Source organism: Onychomys torridus, chromosome 19, assembly GCF_903995425.1.
Source record: "Onychomys torridus chromosome 19, mOncTor1.1, whole genome shotgun sequence".
NCBI lineage: Eukaryota > Metazoa > Chordata > Mammalia > Rodentia > Cricetidae > Onychomys > Onychomys torridus.
This window is the reverse complement of record NC_050461.1, coordinates 59862695-59887334: the sequence shown is the minus strand read 5'-3', so window position 1 is coordinate 59887334 and position 24640 is coordinate 59862695. Positions and strand designations below refer to the sequence as shown.

The following is a 24640-nucleotide window of genomic DNA, read 5'->3' as shown; positions in this document are numbered from 1 at the left end:
TCCATATTTCTGCTTTCACAGAAAATGTCCTTAGATGTGTAATGGGAATGTAACTCCGGATGAAACCTGATGGAAATGTTATTCTAAAATGTGTTCATGTCTTAAATTCTTGGATAATATTAATAAATGTGCCATGATTATATGTGTGCACATACTTGTTTTGAGACGTCAACATCTGCTGTTAGCTGTGGCAGCATGGCGGACATTCAGCACTGGAAACCCATTGGGGAGCTTGCTTTGTCTTCTCTGCCTTTCATAAAGAAATCCCACCCCTTCCCACCCTCTCCATTCTCCTATTGTTCCCATAGACGACAGTCATGTGTCCCTGGTGTGTTGAGACTTGCCTCTGTCTGTTGGGAAACTTGTCTTACTCTGTTCTGTGCTGGCTGGCTGTTCTGCGTGTTTGAAAATACGATGCTGTGTCCTCTCTCTTCTGCCATCTTCCTGAGTTCTTAAGATGTTAGTGAGTTGTATGTCAACTCCTGCTAGAATGGAGCTAATATTTTTTTAAGAGACAAAGAGAATCTAAAAATAGGCTCACTATCCTGTGGCTTTCTTTTGGTTTAAAAGTATGTGATCTGGCTTCAAAAGATTACTGTCATTTTTAAAGGAGACATGGAACAGATCTACATACAGTTTGTAATTTCCTCTTTCCTTTGTGCCCAGTCTCTTTCAAGGAAATGTCCAAATGTCTTCAAGTGTCCAAAATTGAAAGTCACTGTCCACTCAGTCTGCATGGAGGGGAGATTCATCTGAATAGACATCTTAGTAATAGAAAAGCAGGGTGCTTTCTTATGAATCCCGGTGTCTGTAAATGCTTTCTCTGTGGTTTATACTCCTACTTGTCCTCCTCCCTCAGTGCTCAATGACAGTCTGACCTCTGAGTGATTTGAAAGTGCCGCTGTGCTTAGGTGTCTTGAGTCCTCTTCTGAGTGTGTGTGGAACTGAAGGTTCAGTCGGCATCGCAAGGTAAATAATTAACTGATCCACAAGTGTCCATTCCGTCAAACCGTATGAAGATTCTCCCTCAGCTAAGAGCTTCACATGGATAGTGTCCTAAAAGAAAGCTCAACTATTTCTTTTTCTTTTGGTCCCTTAAAGGATACTTTGTGCAATACTTGTGGGTTAAAAATTAAATGTTGGGTGTAGTGGCCCACACCATTAATACCAGCCAGCACTCAGGAGGCAGAGACAGGTGGATCTCTGAGTTTGAGGCTAGCCTGGCCTATAGAGCAAGTTCCAGGATAGCCAGAGCTGAACAATAGAGAGCTTGTCTCAAAAATGCAATAAAAATAAGAAGAAAGAAAGGAAGGAAGGAAGGAAGGAAGGAAGGAAGGAAGGAAGAAAGAAAGAAAGAAAGAAAGAAAGAAAGAAAGAAAGGTTGATTATACTGGGCTGACAAGATGGTTCAGTGGATAAAAGCATTTGCCACCAAGCCTGAGGCTCAGGGTTTGACCCCTGGGACCCACAAGCTGAAAGAAGAACACCTACTGCCTGCTGTAAGTTGCCCTTTGCCCTGCGTAGGCACACCATGGCACCTTCCCCTGACACATACAATAAACAAAGGTAGTACAAATTATTTTTAAACCTTTATGTTTGCTTACAACCTATAAGGCTCCTGATTATTTAAGAACCAAGCTCACGCAGTTCTGATAACTTATCAGAGCACCTAGCATGACAGACTGGAGCTGAGACGCTGACGATGGGCTGGACCACACCTTGACCAGGATGGCGTATGATGAGTACCTCAGGCTTTTATTTAAACCTAACTCTGAGGTCAGTACCCAAGGATAGACCCAAAAGTGGGGTGGGATGTTGAGCCCCTTTGTTCCTCTTCCTAATGTGACCACATTGAATAAATCTCCTTCTGCTTCTCACTATTAATCTGTTTTGTTAATTGGCCTGTTGATCAACCCTAACTCCAGGAACATATCTATGAATAAAAAGAGACTTTACCTCATTATTAACCCAGGAAATTCAATTAAAACTACAAAATGTAATATTTGACACTCAGCAAGACTCCAAGATGGCTATATTCAGGAGAGATGGACACCTGTAGTTGAGCAGAAGAAGTTGACCCCACTCCCATGAGAAAGCCAGATTCACAGGAGCAACTGAGTGTGTGTACACCATGAGAACCACCGGTTCCACTTCTGGACAGGAACTTTTGGATGCTTGCAGAGGTGTGCTAGGAGATTCTATGTCCAAAGGCACACTGTCATGTGTAGGGGTACACACAAGAATGAAAAGGAGAAACAAAGTAGTGTGACCATACAGAGGCTGTACCGTGAAAACCTGTGCTCTGTGCACTGCAGTGGTCACCCCAGAACATAATGTCTCGTGGTGGCGACAAGTGAGCTGTTTCAAAGTCCTGCCAAGCTGGGCGGTGGTGGCACATGCCTTTAATCTTTAATCCCAGCACTCGGGAGGCAGAGGCAGACGGATCTCTGTGAATACAAGGCCAGCCTGGTCTACAGAGTGAGATCCAGGAAAGGCGCAAACCCTGTCTCGAAAAAAAAGAAAAAGAAAAGAAAAGAAAAAAAGAAAGTCCTGCCAAAATGTTAGGCCATTTGCACAAGAGGCTCCAGTTTCCTGGGGTGCTGGTGACCACACCGTTATGGGAAATCTGGCCACAAAGACCCTGAGGGACAGATGTGGACACTCGGGAGCAGATTCCTCTGTCTGGCCTGCACCAGAGACTGCAGTATTGCCTGCTGTCCTGGGACTGTGTCCTCACCAGGCATGTCTGGAACCTGGTGGTGAGGTCTCTCTCAGACTTCCCGTGTCTCCATCACCTCCTTAACAACCCTGGCACTGCTGCTCTGTGTGGAAATACATCTATGCCACTCAGCAAAACCATGCCCTCGCTCCAGGGCTTCACACATCCACACCCAAAGGTGAGCCCCACAGCTCTGTCTCACAGGGCTGAACCCCAGCCTTGAAGCTGTTCTTACTCATCCTTTCAGACACAAAGGGACATGCCAGCTTCCTCTGTCCCCATGGCAGAGGACACCCTTTGGGGGACTGGGACTTCACAGATGCATCTCTGTCCTCCATGAGCCCTTGAAGCCCTGGGACTCTTACTGATTCCAAGGCTATTAATGAGGGTGCTAGGCCAGGGGAAGCTTGCTGGCTCCCTGTTTGAACTGGTGAGAACACTGGCCTCTCATTTGCTTGTTGTTTTTCACATGTCGAAATTACCTCTCACTGAGTGCTCCATTTCTGTTTCCCTATTCATAAAAATCAAATGTGAGGAGTAATACGATATTCCCCCCAAACCTTCCAGTAAAGCCAGCTCACACCCGGAATCCCTGAAGGGTGCTGATGGGTCTGTTTCCTGGCCTCTGAGAAGGGGTCCCACCTACCTACCCTCACTGAGGTCATTCTGTGGTGCTCCCTACACCAAATATCCTCAGGGTCCTGCCAATGTCCTCATGTCCATCTTGGAGGGTTGATGGTTTTTCTCAGGCTAGGCAAAGCCAGCCCTGCCTCCTGGGAAGATTCTGCTGCCCAAATAGTTTATTCTGAGGAGACTCTCTTCTACTTGTGGCCTGGTCCAGTCCCTGCCTGCTGTCCTCACCCCGGGGTGTCTGCATAGCCAAAGCCCCTGTTTATACTCCCACTTCCTGCAGGATGCTCAGTGTTTTGGCATTTCTAGGCACAATGGACCAAGAAGTGTGTCAGGCCAAACATCAAATCCAGGGCTACCCAACCATTAGCCCATAGGTTTCAGGAGACTATATAGGCTTATTTTATTTGACAATATGACAGGATGAGCTTTCCTGGACCTCAGATTAGAATAACCTCTCAAGGACAAAGGACTTTACCTACCATTATCCCCATTGTGACTCTGAACATAGCAACCAGTGTTTACTGAGCCCTATTCTGAGGATTTGATGTATACAGGCCATTTATTCCTTAGCCCGCCCTACAAGGCACTTTTCTGAAGGCCAGGCTTGAGACAGAGAAACTGAGTTTCAAGTGCACGACATCACACACCTTGGGAATGTCAAAGCTGGATGCCAAGTGACCAAGAATGTCTTCCCTGCTGTTAATGCTGGTACTGGCTGATCTTAGGGGAACTTCTCCTTATCTTTAGACACGCATCAAGGAGATTGCCATCATTTACAATAACCCGGGGAAACTAAGGCTTATCACCCTGAAAACCTTTCTGTGGAGAGTCTCACCCCTTCCCAGAGATTCTAGTGATCCATTCCATCACTGCCAAGTGCCATGCTGAGGAAGCAGAGGCAAGGCACACCATGCCTTGGAGCCCACAAGCCTCTGCTGGGCACAGTGACTTGAGGGGAGTCCTGGCCAGCAAGCCATGTGGCATAGCTGAGTGAAACTGTCTACAAGGGCAGAAAATACCTCAGAATGACAGCTGCAGGAACCAGGATTTGATCTGATCGATAAAGCAGTAGTCCCTGGGCTAGACAGCCTCCGGGCACTTGCACCAGAGAACAGAGCTAATACTGTTGGCAGCTTAACTGCCCTTTAAGGATCCCGGCATTGCCCTTGCCAGGCTCAGACACCCATCAATGGCATCCAAGTTGATGTGTAGTACACACACGTGACAGTCTATTGGGCACCCTCTGGGAAGAGCAGACTCCCCTTCCCATGCCCCACAGTACAGTCAAGCAACTACAGTAACTAACTATGCAGTGTGTATCTCAGATAGCTGGTGGAGGGCTCAGGATGTCCTCACCACAAACAGCATGACGTACCCTTACTACATACAGTTAGTAGATGTCATCTGGGGGGGTGGGAACAACTCAAAAACTTGAAATCAAGTCCTAGGGAAGTGAGTCAGTGGGATATGCTTGCTCAGTATGCACAAAGCCCATGTCTATCTCCAGCACACACACACACACACACACACACACACACACACACACACACACACACACACGTTTCTTTTGAAAATTCCGTGTGTGTGATGTCCGAGCATCCATCCAGCTCAAGCATGTTCCATCTGAAGGAGACTTCTGTCAAGAGGGCAAGGATTCACAAACCAGCACCACGCAAAAGCAGTTCATTCCCTCTTCTCCATTTCCCTAATCCTTAGAAGGGCAAGGGAGACATATACAGCAGATATATGGTCTCCTGAAAGGTGGGTTCCCCTTGCTCAGAACACGTGCCAGGAAGAAGTATATAGGGAGATTAAAGCCCCACTCATGGGCCATCCTGACCAATCCACATCCACAGTGATCTTGTATCTGGAGACTTTGGGCAGACAGAAGTTTGAAAAGAAGCAGTAGCTTGCCTGAGGCATTGGTACCCAGTGAGCTTCACCTGTGGAACCCCGGTGATATTCCACAGAAGAGCCAGTATCCAGCAGGCATCTGTCTGCGCCATGGACAAAGGGTCCTTCCATTGCCTCCTGAGAACTGTGTTAGTCACATCCATGAGACCTGATTGGTTGTCTTTATGACTCAGGCTCTCCAGAGCCTAGGTCTTCAGTGGGGATGTAAATAAAACTATGTATAGAGGGCTTGGAAAGAAGTTAGGAAAGCTAAGGCCCTTCACATTGTCTTTTGGTCTCTCCTCATTAGTTATTTCCCCCAGGAAAATCAATCCCAGCTGCAGAGGCACTGGAAGGTGAGGCAAGCCGAGCTGAATCCATAGCTGCCATCCTGAAGGAGGCCGTGGAAAAAAGTCAGAGGTTAAAGGCCCTTTCACACATTCTATTCAAATATGTACTCCATGCAAACATAGAGACAGTGGGGAAAATAATTGCATTTATGCACTTATATTTTTGAACAACAGATCTTCAATTGCCTATAAAAGAAGAAAGGAGAAACTGGCCTCTGGTTAAGAAATACCTCTCTGGAAGCTGAGCAGGACTCCTGTTTGCTTCAGGACTTTAAAGACATGGGGGGCTCAGGCTGAATTTACCCAGAACAGCCAGGAAGTATCTTTGAAACCCACAGCAACCTGAGACCTTTGTCCTCCAGCCTCCCGGGAGGAGAAGCTGGTAACAGAGTTCCCATGGCTTGCTGTCTCCATTTCAGCTCAGGTAATCCACAAACGCCTTGACTCAGTCTCTGGGCTGTGTCACTCAGAGGATTAAATAATCCCACTGCTGTTTGGCATTTGGCTTGAGCACCTGAATGAGGAATCTGTTCTGGAATGCTCCTAAACATTGGCAAACACCAAGTTAGAAACAGAAACAGAAAACAAACCACAATGGGTCGGTGCCCACAAAAGGAAGAGAACAGACTTCAGCATCAGGAAGAAGACATGCGACCACCTCACCAAGGACCAAATTACGAGATGAGATCAAAGGGCCTGGAGAAATCTTCCACAGGCAGGTGGAATATTGGGGTAAGGTGGAGAGAGGGTCACATGATGACCTGTGCCACATCCTGAGCATCAGGACTCTGGGCTGCAGGCAGACGTTTTGAAGGGTGAGCAGTACCTGATTGGGGACCTTGGGGAGGCATGGGAAGCCTACCCAGAAATGCTAAGTCAGACTGCATGGGGCACAAGCCAGCTGATCAGACATAAGGAGAAGAACTGTAATGTCCAGGGAAGACCCATTCCACCCTGGAGACCAACATTAGGAAACCGTACGCCTGGATGCACCCAGGGCTCAGAAAGCCTTGTTTTCTCCATGGGAATGCCAAGGTATCAGGCTTCCTGCAGTCATCTCATTCCTGTGTGGAATGGAACGGACTGTGTGAGTCCCAGAGATCCTCCACTGAGAGGAGGCTCCTAAACCCGAGTTCTGTTCTGCACTGTGTGACACACACCCTCCCGCACTGGTTCCACAAGGGCCTGACCTTGGTGTGAGTCAGTTCCTGAAATCAGATCTCCCACTGTGCCACACAAAGACAAAGGATACCCAGAAGTCACCACTAGACGTAAACAAAAGAACACAGGACCTGGGAGCCAGTAGGTACTTAGTAGAGAGGAGAGGCAATAGTATGGAGGCCGCATGACATCTAATTTCCTTTAGCCCCTTGCTTCTCAGGATTACGGAATTAAATTTTAATATTTGCATTTAGTTGAGCTCACACAGTTAATTTTTAAGTGATTTATGAGCTGGTTAATGGGTTTGTCATCTTGACACAGGCTCTCCATTGAGGAAATGCCTCCATAGGATTGGCCTTTAGGCAGTCTGGGGGGGCATTTGCTTGACTAATGATTGATGCCAGAGGGTCCAGTTCACTGTGTGTGGTGCTACTCTCCACAGATGCTCCTGGGTGGTGTGAAAAAGCAGGCTGAGCAGGCCCTGAGGAGCAAGCTGGTAAGCAGCACACCTCCATGGCCTCTGCTGGGGCTCCTGCCTCCAGTTCCTGGGATGTATTATAAACCATAAGCCCTTTCCTCACTGAAATGCCTTTTATTTTTTGGTCGTGGTGTCTTATCTCGGCATTAGAAAGCTGACTAGGACGATGTGGTGGCTTTAGTAATAATATTCTTGGGGAGACTGTGTGGCAGTGGCTGGACCTCAGACTAGCCAGCGAAGGTGTTTGATGAGAACAACGTTGAGAGCCATGCCCGTCCTGAGACCAGCATGTGCCTTGTGGCCAGTAGACAGGATACAGCAGGGGCCAGGGATGGTTAGGTGAGCAGACAAGGGAACTAAGGACCTAGCAGAGACTGAGCCCTGTGCCCTAGGACTGAAAAGTACCCACGGGTGAGCACAGGGAGGTGCTGATAGCAGGCATTCATTGGCCTGGGAACTGAAGCTGAGGCTCCGAGGAAAGCTCACAGCATCCCAAGGGGATGAGTGTCCTAGGTTATTCCAAATCCCATCAGGTTGACCATCAAAAGCAACCATCATGGCAGTGTAAGTGGGATGTTTTCTTCGTGCCCTTAAGAAAGGGGGCATCTCCAGCCTGGATGGCCCAGGTTTAGGCCTGGCACTTGCTTTTCATTGATTTCAATTTACCTCTTCAGAGAACTTGATTCCCACTTAAAGAGACTGTGACTTATACAATTACCTCTCAATCACTTTGGGGTGCTCATGCTGACAACACACTTCATGAAGCAGGCCCCAGTTTCCTCTGTTTCATACAACACAGTTCAGAGATCATGCAGTGACGTTTCCAATAAATGAGTCAAACAGGAAAACACCCAGGAAGGCATGCGAGCCCACGGCACAGGCCAACACTGTACACTCTGAGAACCACTCAAGACAGGGAGCGGTTTCTGTAACACCTGGTGCTGATCAGGCTTTGAAGAGAGGGCAGCACACACCTGCCACTACTGTGCACAGTGGCTTAGCAGAGAGGGACTTGGCTGTCGACATTAAGCCAGGCAATAGGTAACCAGTTAAAGACACTACTGGATAATTCTAATTTGTTACAGATGCAAAGGGGCGATCCTGACTGTGCAGGCATATGTGCTGGTATGGGAAATGGAAGGAGAATGTTTTAAGATAAAAAGAATTAAATTTGCACTAAAACTTATATGAACTTCAGCGCCTCTGGAAGGGTACAGCATGCTCACGCTTGTGCGTGGCTGGGCAGCTCCAGGGACCAGCTTCCCCAACTGCACTTTTATTTATCTCTCATCGTCTGTTGCTATAATAATCAGGGGAAATGCAATCACTCCTGTGTGGGAAGAGAAGATGTCTGTGGTGCAGCTCATCTGAAGCAGGCAGGACATGGCTGCCTCGTGACCCTGGCCCCAGCCTCTGCAGCGTGATCCTTGCTGTGGCCTTCCTCAGGGCCGCTCAAACTGAAGGGAGAAAGAAGGAAGAATGTCCGTTCACAGGAACCACAGTCGGGGACGATGTCACACAGCCACACAAGGCATCCGCTCTTCACAGCGAGCCCCTGACAGCCTCTGTCTACCATGACATGTGACAGGAAGTTCATTAGGCCTGGTGCTGACCACACCACACAGATGACCATGGTCATAGGGGTCACCATTCACGAAAAATCAGATTTAGAGAAAGTAACACACTCTCGCACACACCCATAGGGTGAAAGGCAGTTTTATCTGTAATTCAATTAGTTTCTTATATAAGGCCAGATATTTATAACAGTGTCCTAAAACATTGAAGAAAAAAATGGTTAAGTATTACTTATCTGTATGACACCACATTCTGCTTCTCAAAATAGGAAAATACATGTATATACATGCATATTTAGCACATGCACACAGATACATGCACCACATACCACAGGCACACACATTGCATGTATGTACACACATATATGCACAGCACACACATTCACAAGCACACATACATATTACACAAGCATGTGTGCATGCACACACATACATACATACCACATGAATACATACATACCATCACATGCATACAGTCACCACTGACCATAGATTGTATGACATGCATACACACCTTATGCATGTATGCACAGCCATACATACACTAGTCACCTGTACATACCACATGTGTACAGATGCATGTGTATATATGTACCTATACAGTAGACACACATCACACATGTGCTTACATAGTGCATTTCCCCACTGTTGGCGATACCCTGCATCCATGGAAGGACAATCCCAGCCCTGAGCCTAGCACAGGCCACCACCTTCCCAAAGTCTTGATAATCACACCTCTCCCCTCAGCACTGTCATCAGAAAGGAGTCAGATTGGAGGCTGGAGAAATGGCTTAGAGGTTAAGAGCACTGACTGCTTTTCCAGAGGTCCTGAGTTCAATTCCCAGCAACCACATGGTGACTCACAACCATCTATAATAAGGTCTGGTGCCCTCTTCTGGTTATACATGCTGTATACATAATAAATAAATAAATGTAAAAAAATAAATTTAATTAGTCTTGTCCCTGGGGCTTTAAAAAAAAAAAGGAAATACCGATGAATCATACTATCAGATGCAGAACACAAGACAGAAAAGCAATCCGGTTAAGTCTTAGTGTCTGTAATAAATGATCTGGTTCTTTGACAGGACTTTTATGAGGGTCACACAGCTGCAGGCAAAGCACACTGGAAGTCTCAGCCACGGTGTCCACGTTCCTCCTTGTTCCCAGGAACCTGAGGTGGGAACAGTGTTCACACCTCAGTGACCCCTTACATGGGGGCAGCTTCTCCAAGGTTCACTCTCAAGGAGGTCCGGTCCCGACACAGCCCTCGGAGACAGGAGCGTGGCAGCTGATAGCCAGACATTCAGTTGCAGTTCGTCCTAGAAAACCAAGAGGCGTGACTTCTTGTAGCCTCTGGAAGCCATGAAGAATCAGAAGAAAGCCTGATCACGAGTGACAGGGTATGGTGAACTCATGGCTGCAGAGCCTGGTAACTAATGAGTGTGTCCACTTGGCCTCTCCCTTGCATCCGTGGGTTTTCATGGGCAGGTGGTGCCTTGGGCTCCAGGCCCTTCTGATGAGCATGGGTGCTGACTTCTTTTAGCCAGCTGAATAGTTCCTCCACCTTGGACAGGAGTCCAGCTTGAATTGCTCCCATGGGGCACCTTGAAGATGGTGTGCTTGTTGCCTTGTTAATCGGGTAGCTGAGATCACCGGTAGTTAGTGGTGTGAGCTACCTCTAATGACGTCACCTCCTTGTCCCACAGTGGGGGAGCGCCCCCTACTGCTGTGGGCAGTGGAAACACATATGCTAGAACTACCCAGGAAGGAAAGGAGGTGCAACTCCCTGGGCTAGGGGTGGGGTGGGTCATGGATCCGAGCAGTGGTGATATTTCACGAGATCATTTCACCAGATAAGGAGAGTTGTGTTGATTGACGTGGCTTGCATAACTCCACTTGCCTTCAGCAATACCGCAATTACTGATTTAATATGGTTGAGTTACACCATGTGTACAAGGGTGATCTTCACAGTCTTGCTGTGGGAAGAAGAAAGGAAGCAGCCGACTCTCTGTCAGTTGGATGATGGAAGCACGGACTGCACACTGGAATTCTTACCTAGAGGGAAAGTTAGACGGCATTGAAACTGCACAGCACAAACACTGTGGGCTCAGAGCAATACTGATGTGCACTAGGAGTACAGAAAAGACGGAGTGTAGACTGATGGGTGCATAGTAAATGCTGTCGGAGACTTCAAGAAGCACACAGAAGAAAGCTGCAGCTCACAGGGACGAGAAAGAAGACATCAGACGTCTTTACACGTCTACTGTATCTTCCATATTCTTCTGGTAATAAAAAACACTTATACAACACATTATGCAATGCAAGAAGTTATTTAAGAAGGCCAAGATACAATTTTTAAAATCTGTTCTGGCCAACAAAAAAAAAAAAAAATAACACTCATCATGTGTTTATTTAGTAACGTTACTGAGAGCCAGGCGCGGAGTCTAAGAGACTAAAATATCTCACCAAAGGAAACACAGCCCTTCAGTCCCAATCTCCTCGTAGCCCAGTGTGTGGGACAAGCGGTGAGCTATAATGGAACGAAAAAGCAAGCTGTGCCATGTTCTGGAAGATGCCCAGCGGAGGGATACTGAGACAGACAAGGGAGGCAGGCCCAGGAGGGTGGGATGGAAGAAGGTCACGCAGGGCAGTCCCTCCCTTGGTCCCTGGGAGGGTGGAAGCCACACGGGGTTTTGAGAACAGAGAGATAAACCAGGTCAGCCCTAGGCTGTAAGGACTACTGGCTGCAGTGTTGGAAGCTACCACCTGGGGGCAGCTGGAAGCAAGGAGGCCTGCAGGGTCGGTCCAAGAGGGATCCTGGGGACCACGTAGTCAGACATAGCTCAGTGGTAGGCCTATCAAGTATTGTAGTTAATATTTAGAAACATTTAATAAAGCCTCATCCTATAAACAGGTTAGAGGTGAGAAGCAGAGCACAGTGTCAGTCTAAGGATGCCATTCACTGTACAACGGATGTGCACACTTATTCAGCCAAAGTTGAGTGGGATGTGTCCAAATTCTTCAGCTCCAGTCTCCACAGTTCTTCTGTGAGTGACCCCAGGCACTTCTTCAAAGCTCTGGACGGGCTCATTTCAAGCCTTTTGGCTACTCTCTCAAACTGACTTCCAGGAGTCCCTGCCCTCCATTATACCCACCAAGAGCATGTGAGAACATGGGTTTCTGCATATTCACCAACCATGGGCATCATTACTCCTTCCTATGTCTGCCCATCTGGTTGGAAGGGAAAGCTTTCCTTGTTTTATAAAGGGTACGCTGTGGGGGTGGGGCATAGTTACAGGCATTAGCACACAAGAATAAACTGCTTAATTCCATCATGCACCAGCAGTGAATACCTTAAAAAAAAAATGAAGTTGGAAAACAGTTTACGATGTTATAAAAATGAAGCAAATACTCAAAAACAAATTTGACATGAGCACAAGCCTTACTGGTAACTGTGAGGCATGGTTGAATAAAATGAAAGCAGATTTAATTGTGTAGAAAGGGGTCCATATTTGTACACCGGGGACACTCAACCTTAGGTAACATTTCCCATTGACTGACAAATTCTGAACATTCCCCAACAGAACTTATGCTGTCCTTTTTGCAGAAATTGGCAATGGGACCCATAAATTCCAGTAGAAATGTGAAGGGCACAGAGCAGGGTGGTTAGACTTCGGAACCCACTGAAAAGCAAGTCGCTGACACAGTCATGGCCTGGAACAAAGGCTAATATGACAGAAATTCATTCTCTGCATCATCTGATTCTCCACAGGGTCCCCCACAGCTCCATAGGGAAGGAATTGCTTCCAGCACATGGTTGTAGGACAGTGGGATCCACCTCTGCAGAGACCGGGCAGATCAAGGATCAGAGCTCAGAGCTCAGCCAGAGTGGATGAAGAACTTCAGGGTATGAGGTAAAACCACAAAAGCTTATTAGGAGAAGTCTACAGTAGAATCAGGCAGCGACTTCTCAGTCATAACACAAAAAGCACAGTGACAAAAGAAAAAAACAGATGCAATGAAATAAAAATAAAGAATTAAAATTTAACTGAGCCTGGTGTTGTGGGCCTGTGATGCAGGTACACATAGGGGGCCAGGCTGATCTTCGTAGTAAGTTAGAAAGTGCTGCATAGCGAGACCCTGTCTCAGAACTAAACAAAAACAAAAACGGGGAAGTAAAATAGAAACTTACAGACTGAGGGGGACAAAAATCTGGAAATACTGTATCTAAGGATTTTGCAGATGGTGTCTGGCAAGGAAGTGTATAGGGAGTCTCTGGTTACTAAAGAGGTCACGAATTCAAAGCAGGCAGAGTACCTGGGTGACCATATCTGCAAGGAAAAGATGCCTATCCTCCTCCCGCCTCAGGAACTGCTAACTGCCAGCCAGCTGCACTCCACAGCCCCGGGCACTCTGGATGATACAACTTCAGGCAGAGGGTGTGGCTGGCACCTTCCCACCCCTGCTTCGGAGGCAAAGGTGAGCGCTGGGAAAGCAGCCTAGCCTGTCTTCAAAACCTTGAGCACAGTAGCCACCTGTGATTCACTGATTCCTGCCTTAGGTCGACACTCAAGTGAGAGGAAAATATTCCCACCCGGCCTGTGAGCAAAAATGAGGTGCAATTTCTTCCTAATCAACAGTGGAGAGACATGGGGGCTACAGCCACACAGTAGAGCGATTTGGCCAGTCCGGTGGCGCAAAATGGGCGCATCCGGAAATCTAAGAACAGTAAAAGACCCGGATAGCAGGATTCCACTCAAAACAGTGTCCATTGGAGGCCGTGGCGGAGGCGGGGGGGGGGGGGTAGGGAGGTTCTGAGCATGTGTGCAGAGGAGGTGCGGGCGACTGATAATGTGTGTGCGGCTTCTTTCTGGAATCCAGACAGCGTTCCTGAAGTAACCGCCATGGTGAGAGCTGCACAACTCAGGAACTTACTGGAAGCTTCCTTCAAGGTGCGTGGCATGTGTGTGAGGGAGGACTCGGTGAACTGAGAAGCAAGCCGAGGTTTCCAGGTACAGGTGTACACGCTGCGGAACCTGGTAGTGGGTTTTCCATACTAATGAGCTAACAAACAGGAATGTGGTTTTTGCAGTGTGTGTGTGTGTGTGTGTGTGTGTGTGTGTGTGTGTGTGTGTGTGTGTGTGTGTGTTTCCCTTTTTTAAATTTAAAAACCTTTCTCCAGCCGTGCCCACGCTGTCTTCTGTCCCTTTGCGGAGGGGCTCTGGCCATCTCTGAGGAACACACAGGTCCCAGGGGTGCAGGGGCTGGGCTGGGCTAGGGCGCGGCGGGCCGACGGGGCGGGCAGGGGGCGGCCGCTGTGACCTCGGGCGTCGCAAACGCCGCCCTCCGCGGCCAGCCATAGGTCCCACCCCACCTAGGCGACCTGCGGCCGGGGGCGGGGAGACGCGACGGGGACGCGCAGCGCGGTGGTGGTGGTGGAGCGGCCGGGAGATGTGGGCACCGAGCGGCCCAGGGAGCCGCGGGCTGGGACCGCCGCAGGGTGGGCGCGCGGCTGCGGGCGGCACTGGCCGGGCTGCAGGAGCTTCAGGGGCTGCGCGCCACGCAGCAGGCGCGCGTGCGGGGCGCCCTGGGCCTGCACCCTGAGCCCGGGCCCCGCGGCCAGGAGCTGCGGCTGGAGGCGGCGCTGGCCGCGCTGCGGGAGCAGCTGGTAAGGAGCGAGCGGGGCGCGGGTGGCCGAGGGGACGTGCTGGGGCGCGACCGGGGCGCAGCTGCGTGGCGTGAGCTAGTGGAGAGGCCCGATGCGCTTCTGCGTGGGGTGCGCGCTACGGGGTGCGTGCCGGGGGAGCCGCGCGCAGAGCCTGGTGTTGAATGCGCATCGCCTCTGCGGCTGACACCGCTCTGGTGCGGAGGCGTGCAAGTCGGGCTGCGTGCAGTGTTGTGGTGGTGGGGATGCGTGGACCCTGACCTCATCCCGGGAGCAGGTCAGCCGGCTGCACGGCGTGACCGTGTGCCGCAGGACACTGTGATGGGTTCGCTTGGGTCACTGGGGAGTCTTGCGGGCTGAGGGCCGTCTCCAAGATTTCGTGTCACCTGATCCGTTTAAAAAAACAAAAACAGAAACAAAAACGAGTGTCCTCCAGCCTGAAGAACAAGGGAGAGGGGATCGGTGGTGCTTTCTTAGATACCCGCGCCCCCATGAGTCCTCCTCTGTAGACCACTGGGGGCCTTCCAGGAGTAGAATTACAACCTGCTTCTAGAAACAGCTCGAGATTTTTTTCGCAGTACTGCGGTGTGGTGATTTTGGTGTTGGGTTTTGTTGTTGTTATCGTTTATTTGTTTGTTTTTCGAGACAGGGTTTCTCTGTGTAGCCCTGACTGTCCTGGAAATCGCTTTGTAGACCAGGCTGACCTCGAACTCAGAGACCCACCTGCCTCCACCTCCGAAATGCTGGGGTTAAAGGATTGCACCACCACCGACCGACACTGCAGTATTTTTAAAATAACAAAAAATAATGCTCTCGGATGTGATGGAGTCGCACCCATAACTCTTAAGTGGGATTTCTTTCACGGTGAAATTTGGATCTGTCCTGTTGAGATCTGCCTCTTGGTAAAAGTCCGGGATGAAACTGTTGCTTTCCAGTCAGCTTTAGCTCAGAATTGTGTTGTTGGGCTTGTGAGTAAAGAATCAGGAAGTCCAGCGTCTGAGTCACTCACTACCCAGGACACCTGGAATCCTCCCTGGGTGTCAGAGAGAGGTGGAGAGCTGGCTGAGGGCGGAACCCAGCTGGCAGCCTCCTCCAGTCTGTGAGCCGCTCAGCTAGCTGCCCAGAGGGACATGGCTGGTGTGGGCTGGACTCTGCAAACTGCTGCACCCACACAAGGACCAAGACATTACAACAGGTGCCAGTGGGTCGAAAGGCTACGCACTCCGCTTCACGTGACCTCAGCCAGGCAGGCGCACTGACGGTTACACGCATGACCCGTTCCTTTAAGGTTGATGATTAACTCCGCTTCAGCAATACACAGACCCAACCGTAAGCCCTCACACTGCAATTACCAGCAGCCTTTGGAGACATCAAACAAGCCTTTTGTATACACACACACACACACACACACACACACACACACACACACACACACGCCTCTGTGAGACCAGAAGGAACACACAGGCTTTGTCGCGAAACTTGGTTCACCGGAAAAGAGAAAAACAGTTGAATTTATGTGGCTTTAACCAGCACTTAGCACTTCAACGTTTTTTCTTAAGGTGGATGGGTGGAGTGGGAGAGTGGAGATTAGGAGCTTGTTAAATAATGAAAGGGCTACAGTGCAGTCCAGTTAAACCCCGAGGAACTAGACTCCGGCCCTCCCGCTGGCTCACCTGGCCCTCAGTCATCATTCAGGTGTGAAGACAGGAGGAGTCCCAGAGTGGTGCTCTGCAGTTATTTTGCAGGGATTCTCAAGGAAGGATGGGTTTAGCATTTCTAGGGATTTGTTGTTCATCAGATGGGCTCCACTCCCTGCTAATTGCAGTGTCAAAAGTCACAAAGGGAACTCAGCAGGAGCTGCTTAGGGGAATTTTGTCCACGAGATAAATCAGTGACTTTTAATGGCTGAGAGCAAAAAGAAAAAAAAAACAAAAAAAAAACCAGAGATGATTTCAGAACTTAACCCTCCCTATTCCAGACTTCTTTGCTGATGAAATCCTGTGTCCTCTGACCCCTGACCCCACCACCTGCTGCAGGTGCCCCCATGAGTGTTTTCACGGGGACTTGTCTCAGGAAGTGACTAGCGTTTCCACGCTGGCAAGTGGGCTTCAGTAGGACAGCGCCCAGGGGCTGGCACCAGGCCAAGAAACTGTACCAGTCTATCTTACTTCAGCCACATCCAGAAGAGGTGTCCTGGGACCCGAGGCTGATGCATAGCGATATGAGGATCGTCCTGCAGGGGTTGACTGGTTGTGACTTGTTCTGAAAGTGACAGTATGCAACCGTTCCTTTCCCTGGCAGGCTCAGGCAGTGACGCCACAAGAGCAAGCCACACTGATTCCGTAACTGTCGATGGTGTTTTCCTTGGCCCAAGCAGCTTGCTTTTGTGAACACCTTAGCGGGCAGATGGAGGTCAGATGAGAAGCAGATGAGGTCAGGAGCAAGGACCTGACAAACTTCTCCAGGGTCACTGTCAATCTCATCCATGAGCCAGTGAGCAGGGCCCTTGATGTGGTGTGACTCTTGCAGGAGGCCATCAGGGGGTAATTCATGCATAAAACATTTCCTTTGTTCACTATTAGCATTCAAGGAGAGGAAGGAAGTATCTTAGATACCATCTCTACATCCTGAACTTTTTATCCTCCAAATATACCATCAAGATTTTTTTTTTTTATGCTGGGGTTGCAGAGCGGAACTGTCCTCGGGGGAAGGTATAACGAATTCAGATCAGGTTCTATGTAATGGTGTGAGTCTTTTATAGGAATCAGCTGGCTCCCTTCTGGTGGCACCATGGAATGGCCAGTCTCGGACATTTGGTGCTCACCAGACTTAACTGGTGAAGGTACAAGGTCTTGTACCTATCCCAGAGCGTTAGGTATCAAGGGCCCAGGATCTGCAGGTGTACAGAGTGACTCCACCTTTGGGATTATGGTTAGTTCTTCCTTGCACCGGGACTCTGACCCTTGACCCCGCGTTGGGGAGTTTGACTCAAGTGCCCCAGAGCATTCTTGAAATCAGCATGAGGCTTGCAGACCATAGGCAGACTTGGCACTGGGAGGAGTGCCACAGCCTGGCTTTGTGGCGAGCCGTGTACTGCCCTGGTCACAGTGGCTTTGACCCTGACGGTCAGCCTAAGGAACGGTGGTGAAAACTTGAACTAGGGAGTGTTAATTACGGTGGTATTAATCCGGATGGGGAGCTCACAGCAGAGCCCTGAGGCCTCTAAGGACCCTGGGGTCTTGAGTCCTCAACCATTAACAGAAGCTAGCTAGCTACTGAGGCTGGCTGGACAGATAAGATCTGCAGAGCAGCTGGTCCCAATGTGCACACAGGGGCCTCTGAAGAAGGGCAGTTGGGATAGATAGATAGATGCTGTCGCTCACTACACTAGCCCTGGCAGAGGTGCTTGGTGTCTGTGGGCTCCATGGCTTTAAGGTAGGGCAAAAAAAATATATATATATATATATATATATATATATATATATATATATATATATATATATATATATAACAGGAAAAATCCTTGCCATCCCTTTGGTGGGTCTAAGTATCAGTTTCTAAGTGGGTGGAAAGGGCATGTCTGTGGTCGCTACCCTGGTTGTCTCAGGGAAAGAGTTTGTGATGGAAGCGGGTTCCAGGAAATTTTATTCAGCTTTGACATGTGTGATTATAGGAGACACAGTTGCTGTCAGACACTCTTCACCCTTCAGACCCAGTGTTAGCAGAGTTAGGATCAGAGCCTAGGACCTAGCAGCCCTAAAAAGCCAACGGGGCCACCCATCCTCAAACAGACAAGTCCTAATGAATAGATATGAAAGGACATTTGTTCATTGTGACCACATTGAGAAGAGGGACAAATAAAAGGTTCAGCGACCCCCAAGTTCATCCATAGGGTACTGACCTGAGTACCCTTTTAGATGTAAAAAGAATCGAGAGGCAGGCAATCTTGATCAAGGTATGATTCCGCCTGGCATTGTCTCGGGTGCCTGGAAGGTAATAGGTGAGTTGTCAGAACTGGGGGGATCTCTTCTGGAGAGACAGACTTTGGCTCCAGCTGGGCCCTGGCTTCAGCATTTTCTTTTCCCCCAGGATTAGCTGGGCCGTGGTGGTGCACACCTTTCATCCCAGCACTTGGGAGGCAGAGGCAGATGGAGCTCTGTGAGTTCAAGGCCAGCCTGGTCTACAGAGTGAGATCCAGGACAGCTGGGACTGTTTCACAGAGAAACCCTGTCTTGAAAAACTGGAAAAAAAAAAAAAAGAAGAAGAAGAAGAAAAGAAAGAAGGAAAGATTCTGGGGAAATTCCAGTTTCTTAGTGCCCATTGTCTCTTTAGAATGTCTTCTTTCCTGTGGGGGCGAGAGAACCGGAGGTGGATCCCACCCCAAGCCAGCTCCTGGGGGAAAAGCTGAGGCTGACAGCTGTACCAGCCCAGGCCAGCCTCCCACTCAGCTCACCGTGGCCCTTTGCGAAAGTACTTGTTCTGGTGAACAGGAAGTCATTCATTCCTGCTGGCATCTTGCTGCTGGTGATTTCCCCTTGAGGTAGTTCCCCTCTAGAAAAGTAATGTCATGTTCTTCCACAGATGAGCCATGTCCCTGCGTTTTACTATTTGTTTGCCTTAAACAAATTAAAGGGTAAAAAAAAAAGTATGCGGCCTACCTGGAAATATGCACAGTTGAAGAAAAGAAATCAGTTTTTACCAAACACTCAGTCCAGATTAGTTTACATATGTGTATGCAGAATTCCCTCCACTTCATGTGGACTGCACAGTGTGTGTGTGTGTGTGTGTGTGTGTGTGTGTGTGTGTGTGTGTGAGAGAGAGAGAGAGAGAGAGAGAGAGAGAGAGAGAGAGAGAGAGAGAGAGAGAAATCCTTTGCTGTCCATTCCAGCAGACCCAGGGAGTTGCTCCCCATGAGTTGACATGAGTTTGGAGTTTTAGAGTTTTCTTGGTGTCCACAATGGCCCTGTTTCAGCCTTGGACCTTGGCTTAGGTTTGTGTATTCACATCAGTTTTTGTTCTTTTCTTTTTTGTGTGTCCCAGTCACGGTTAAGGCGACAGGATGCTGGCCTGAAGACCCACTTGGACCAGCTGGACCAGCAGATAAGTGAACTGCAGCTGGATGTGAGCAGGTCATCCTGCGAGGCCCTGGACAGTGACAGCAGGCCCAGCTCAGGTGTGGCTAATGGTGACTAGACAGACATTGGAGAGCCAGGCTGTCAGGTTCCCACCTTCCAGGAAGGCAATACAGCGTTCATCATCACCCCTCACTGACCTCATCTGACTTGACATTGTGAACAGTGACAGCTTCAGCCCATGTCCTCAGCTGATCTGACATTTGGGAGGTCCCTTGAGCAGCCTGGGAAGTATACATGACTAAAGACAGGAAAAAGCTTTAACTAAACATGCTGAAAGAAAAATATAAATATAATCAATATATAAAGTTTAAATATATATATATATATATATGCTAAAGAGTTTACATAAATATAGTTTGTACAGTTTACACATATGTAAACTACCAGTTTATATATTAAATTAAACACCCCACGAGCTCCTGGTTTTGCTGGATGGTCATGGACAGTGCGATGACTGTTTTACACACCACTTACATCATTGACATCAGTATAACTTGCCAGCTGTTTACACAGGAGGCCCCGCCTTCCCTGTGCTCCATCCCAGAGCTTACAGAAGGTCATTGTTGGCAGTCTCACTGGCTGTTGTGGCCATGATTTTTGGCTTTCTCAGTCTTCTCTGGGTGAAACTTGGAAACAGGGACCCCTGTGTCTGGGTCACGGTGGTCACAGGTATCTGTGACAGCAAGCCTGCGGTGTCTGGAGTCCCCTTGGCACTTTTGCAGTCTAGCCTGGGATGTGCTAGGTACCCAGCAGTCCCTGGGGCTGAGGACTCCCAAGAAGGAATGCCCCATACAGTTGCATGTTAAAGAAAGGAGGTGCCACCGGGCGGTGGTGGCACACACCTTTAATCCTGGCACTCGGGAGGCAAAGGCAGGTGGGTCTTTGTGAGTTCGAGGCCAGCCTGGTCTACAAAGTAAGATCCAGGAAAGGCACAAAGCTACACAGAGAAACCCTGTGTCAAAAGAACATAAACAAACAAACAAAAAGAAAAGTAAAGAAAAGAAAGACAAAGAAAAGAGATGCCCTAAACAAAGGAGAGTCTCCTGAGCACAGCGGTAGGGTTCAGGTGAGGTAGGGTCAGTTGTTCACAAGGTTACCAGCAAGAATCTGGAATGTTCTTGTTGTGGACCTGTCCCCATAGGCATTCTTATCAGCCCCTCACGCCTTCCTGTGTCAGTAAAAGCAAGAGAAAAGGGCTCTAGGTCTGTGGGGTAGAGCCCACTGGCCGAAGGTGCGCTGACCACTATGTCTGTTCTGCCCAGGCTTCTACGAGCTGAGTGACGCTGGTTCCTGCTCCCTGTCCACCTCATGTGCATCTGTTTGCAGTGACCGTCTGTCCCCCTCGCTGGGCAGCTGGCTGCCTGTGTTCCAGCCCTCTAAGTCCAGGTCTGGCATAGGGCACTGGAGACCCCGCTCTGCTGATGAGACCACTGTCCCTGCATGGAGCCCACAGCCCAGCAGAGAAGACAGCCGGCTCCTGCGTGGTTCAGAGGACACAGGCCGTCCGAGAGGCCTGTTCCGGCCCAGACCAGTGTCTACAGGTGAGAGAGAGGCAGGAGAGGGAGGGCAAGAGTGTTATTTGGGTGAGAGGGATAGCAGATGACGGTGCTTGGACCCATTGGGGGAGAGGCTGACCCCACAAGGAGCATGTGTGTGTGTGTGTGTGTGTGTGTGTGTGTGTGTATGTGTGTGTGTGTGTTAAATGAACATCCAGAAGAAGCATTCAAATCATTTGATGTGCCACATTTAGAGTGAGATTTGAGGCACAAGTACCCCTCATGTTTTCCCGAGAGAAAAAGATGTCACTTGGACCACACACACACACACCTAGGCTCTGTGCCAGCCTTACTCTCTCTGTGGTGAGAGTCCCCACTTTCCTGGCTCTGTTCCTCCTGTGGCTCTCCCATGTATGGCTGTAAGACATTTATCCCAGGTAGCCTCCAAGCCATGGCTAAGTGGGGGCACTGAGATGATGCATCTTGCTCGCTCTCGCTGAAGAGCAGGGAGCAGTACACCCAAGAGCTAAGCCTCCATATGGGGAACAGGGATTGGCCTCTGTGTTGATATGCTTTCCACGGTCTCTATCCCAGGTGATCTTGAGCGAGTCCTCCCAGATGACCTGGGACTCCTGAGAGCTGAGACTGAAGCTGCGCCCTCATCCCTCTTCTGCCAGGGCATAGAGGTCCCAGCCCACGCACTGGACCCCAAGTACCAGCGTGATCTGGTGGCCAGGGGTGGCCAGGAGGTGTATCCCTATCCCAGCCCCCTACATGCGGTGGCTCTGCAGAGCCCCCTCTTTGCTCTACCTAAGGAAGTGCCACATCTTGACATCTACTCACCTCCCCAGGAGCCTCCTCTGGTCCCTATTGATCAGAACAGGACTCAGACTGGGCCGATCCGTGAGCTGGGCTCAGCCGAAGCCTACATCCACAGGCTATTGCGTCTGCGGGGCCAAGAGCTCCCTCCGAGGGATGTGGTGCAAGAGCCTGGAAGTGACATGGCTCCTTTCACGCAGAAGCTCTGTGGCCAGAGGCCAGAGAGTGGAGGTCAACTCGAGAAGCTGGCCTGTGGGATGGACAGGGGAGGAATGAAACCAAGTAGGGATGCCTCCAAGGACAACCTCAAGCCACAGGGGCCTGTGTCCCTTGTGGATGCTGAGCCCCTCAGCAGCTCCCTGAAGGAGGAAACCACACCTTGGAATCCCTGTGTCCGTGGAGACAATACTGTAGGTTCCTCTCTGTGTGCCCAGGCCCAGCAGCCCCACAGTGGCTATGGCCAAGGACAAATCCTGTCACCATCCAGGATGCTGGGCCCTGAAAGTCCCCCTCTGGCCCCAGGGCCCTTTGCCTACCCGTCCTGCACCACTGGTGAAACCTCCCCAATGAGGCTGAGGATGGGCTCTCCCCAAAGCAAGGCCGTGAAGGTCAGAGGAAGAGTCGGTGACCAAGTGCCCAGGCTAGGGAAGCAGCTCCCGCCACAACCCGAGAGACAGCGGGGCGTCCATGCTGTGTTGCCTCCAGAGTGGGACCCCTCATTCAGGCCCCAGCAGGGAGGGCTCAGCAGGAGGCCCACGCTGGCCAGAGAGCCCCCAGGGCGCTCTTGCTCTGAGTCCACCCTCTACCCTGTGCCCTTCTTTGTCCCCCTAGTGGTGGCCAGGCAGGAGGGTTACCCAGCATCCCAAGCTCTGTTCCCAATGGAGGCATCCCCTCTCAGCTCAGCAGTCAGGAGGAAGCAGCGCCGTCGGTGGCAGTCTGCTATGGAGATCTCAGCCAAAGCCCGCTTGGCTGGCCATCCTGGGCCCAGCTCGGGGCCCCCTAGGTCCCCAGCCAGGAGAACAGGTGGTCCCCGGGCCCAGATCAGGCCCACACTTGCCCGTCAGGATGCCTGTGTGAAGAGTGAGTCAGACCCCTCAGAGCACTCAGCAGAGTGCACCTCACTATTCCACTCTACCATCGCCGAAACCAGTGAGGACGAGGAGGCCAGTGACCACACTGCCAACCGCTTCGGGGACGAGTCCAGTAGCAACGATTCAGAAGGCTGTGTCCAGAGCCGCCACAGTGGCCTGGGAACAGGCAGTATAGAGGCTGGGCAGGGGGAGCGGGCCTGGCTTCGAGCGCACCCCCAGCAGTCCCCACGGGCCCCAGGAAGCAGCAGGCCACCCCTGCCCCCTGTGCCCAAATTGTGCCGCATCAAGGCTTCCAAGGCCCTGAAGAAGAAGATCCGTAGGTTCCAGCCAGCAGCCCTGAAGGTCATGACCATGGTGTGATGCCAGTGTTTTAGGACAAGCCTGGGACCCCAGAAAGTGCAAAATCCTTCCATACCATGTGATGAGTAGACTGAGGCTGGTACCACACTGCGGATCTGCTTAGGTATCGCAGTCACCCTCACTGTGGTTGGGAGTTCTCTGGGGTGATTTTCCTTCCAGCCATTTTCATTGCATGATCCCAGCTGCGGCTTTGTCCTCCCCCTTGCTTTGGCTGGTATTGTGGAGGGAGTTCTCCATTGAGGCCTTCCTTCCCAGAGGCATCTTAGATACATCTCACCCTGTTTTGGGGAACCAGGTTTGAATTCAGCTCCACACTACATGCATTTGAATAAACACCTGCACGATGCTGATATAGTACCAAATAAAAGAACCACGTGTCCTTTCACCTGCAGCCACTGTCCTGTCTCTCCGCCTTCCTAACGTGGGATGTGTGCTCACCCGAGGGAGGGCAGGCATTTTGAGAGTCAAGTCTGAACTCTGCATTCAACACAGGTGAATTGAGTAGGAGAAATTTTTGGAAAAAGTGTTTCTTCATGTTTTTTGTCTTTTGTAAAGAAAATTTCTGTCTACTTCCCAAGCATAAGAACCACAGGCTTTTCAACTCGGGTGCTCAGTGCTGCAGTTACAAGGCAGCTTTCTCCTGTACCCATCACATGTTGCCCTAGAGGGGATAAGGGGGTACATTTCCTGGGGTGCCTGCCCTTCCCCTGCACACTTGGCAGAAACCTTGGAAATAAGGAGACAGGAAGCCTGGCTGAAAATACTGTTGCTGTGGGTGTCACAATCGGGCTGAATATTCCTGTAGCCAGAGCTGAATACAGGGTGAAGGGTGAAGAGAACTGAAATTTGATTAAGGTTTAGAACAAAGACATCAACCTCCCTGGAGATGGGAGGGGGAGGGAGGGAGAGAATGAAGGCTTTGGGGGTTTTGAAGCAAGAGAAAGCAAGGGGCTCTCTCTGCCAACCCCTCCACAGTGCAAACATTCCTAAGGGGCCGAGGGAGCAATCTATGAAAGGCAAACATTCCAGTGTCCACCTTGACTTCCTGCCTGTGCCTCCTGGAATTGCTCAGGCCGGGGCATCTGTCTCCCTCGTACTTCCATGGAGTTTAAAGTAACGTTAAAAGCCAATCGTGACCCAGGGTTTTATTGTAAAAGATGTTTTTTCCATCACTGACAAAGTGCCTGGCAAACTTAAGGAAGGGGAAGTGTGTATTGGCTCACAGCCTCAGAGGGCTCAGTGGATCACACAGAGAAGGTGCAGTAA

General features: G+C 50.0%; 2 protein-coding genes across 2 annotated transcripts in view; one reads left to right on the top strand and one right to left on the bottom strand.

The window, feature by feature from the left end:
- Positions 1-14168, bottom strand: part of Smoc2 (SPARC related modular calcium binding 2) — a 196558-nt gene extending 182390 nt beyond the window's left edge. Inside the window, exons 1-3 of the mRNA XM_036168709.1 lie at positions 13981-14168; positions 13744-13844; positions 13469-13527 (exon numbers count right to left, since the gene is read on the bottom strand). Of these exons, the coding sequence (XP_036024602.1) occupies positions 13469-13527; positions 13744-13844; positions 13981-14168 (348 nt within the window). The remainder of the gene's footprint in view (positions 1-13468; positions 13528-13743; positions 13845-13980) is intronic.
- Positions 14169-14259: 91 nt separating this feature from the next.
- Dact2 (dishevelled binding antagonist of beta catenin 2) lies at positions 14260-23759 on the top strand. Its single transcript, XM_036169095.1, is given in 5 exon segments — positions 14260-14277; positions 14279-14476; positions 19514-19646; positions 20871-21149; positions 21699-23759. Coding segments are annotated over 5 exon segments (2304 nt in total). The 3' UTR covers positions 23375-23759.
- Positions 23760-24640: the final 881 nt, after the last annotated feature.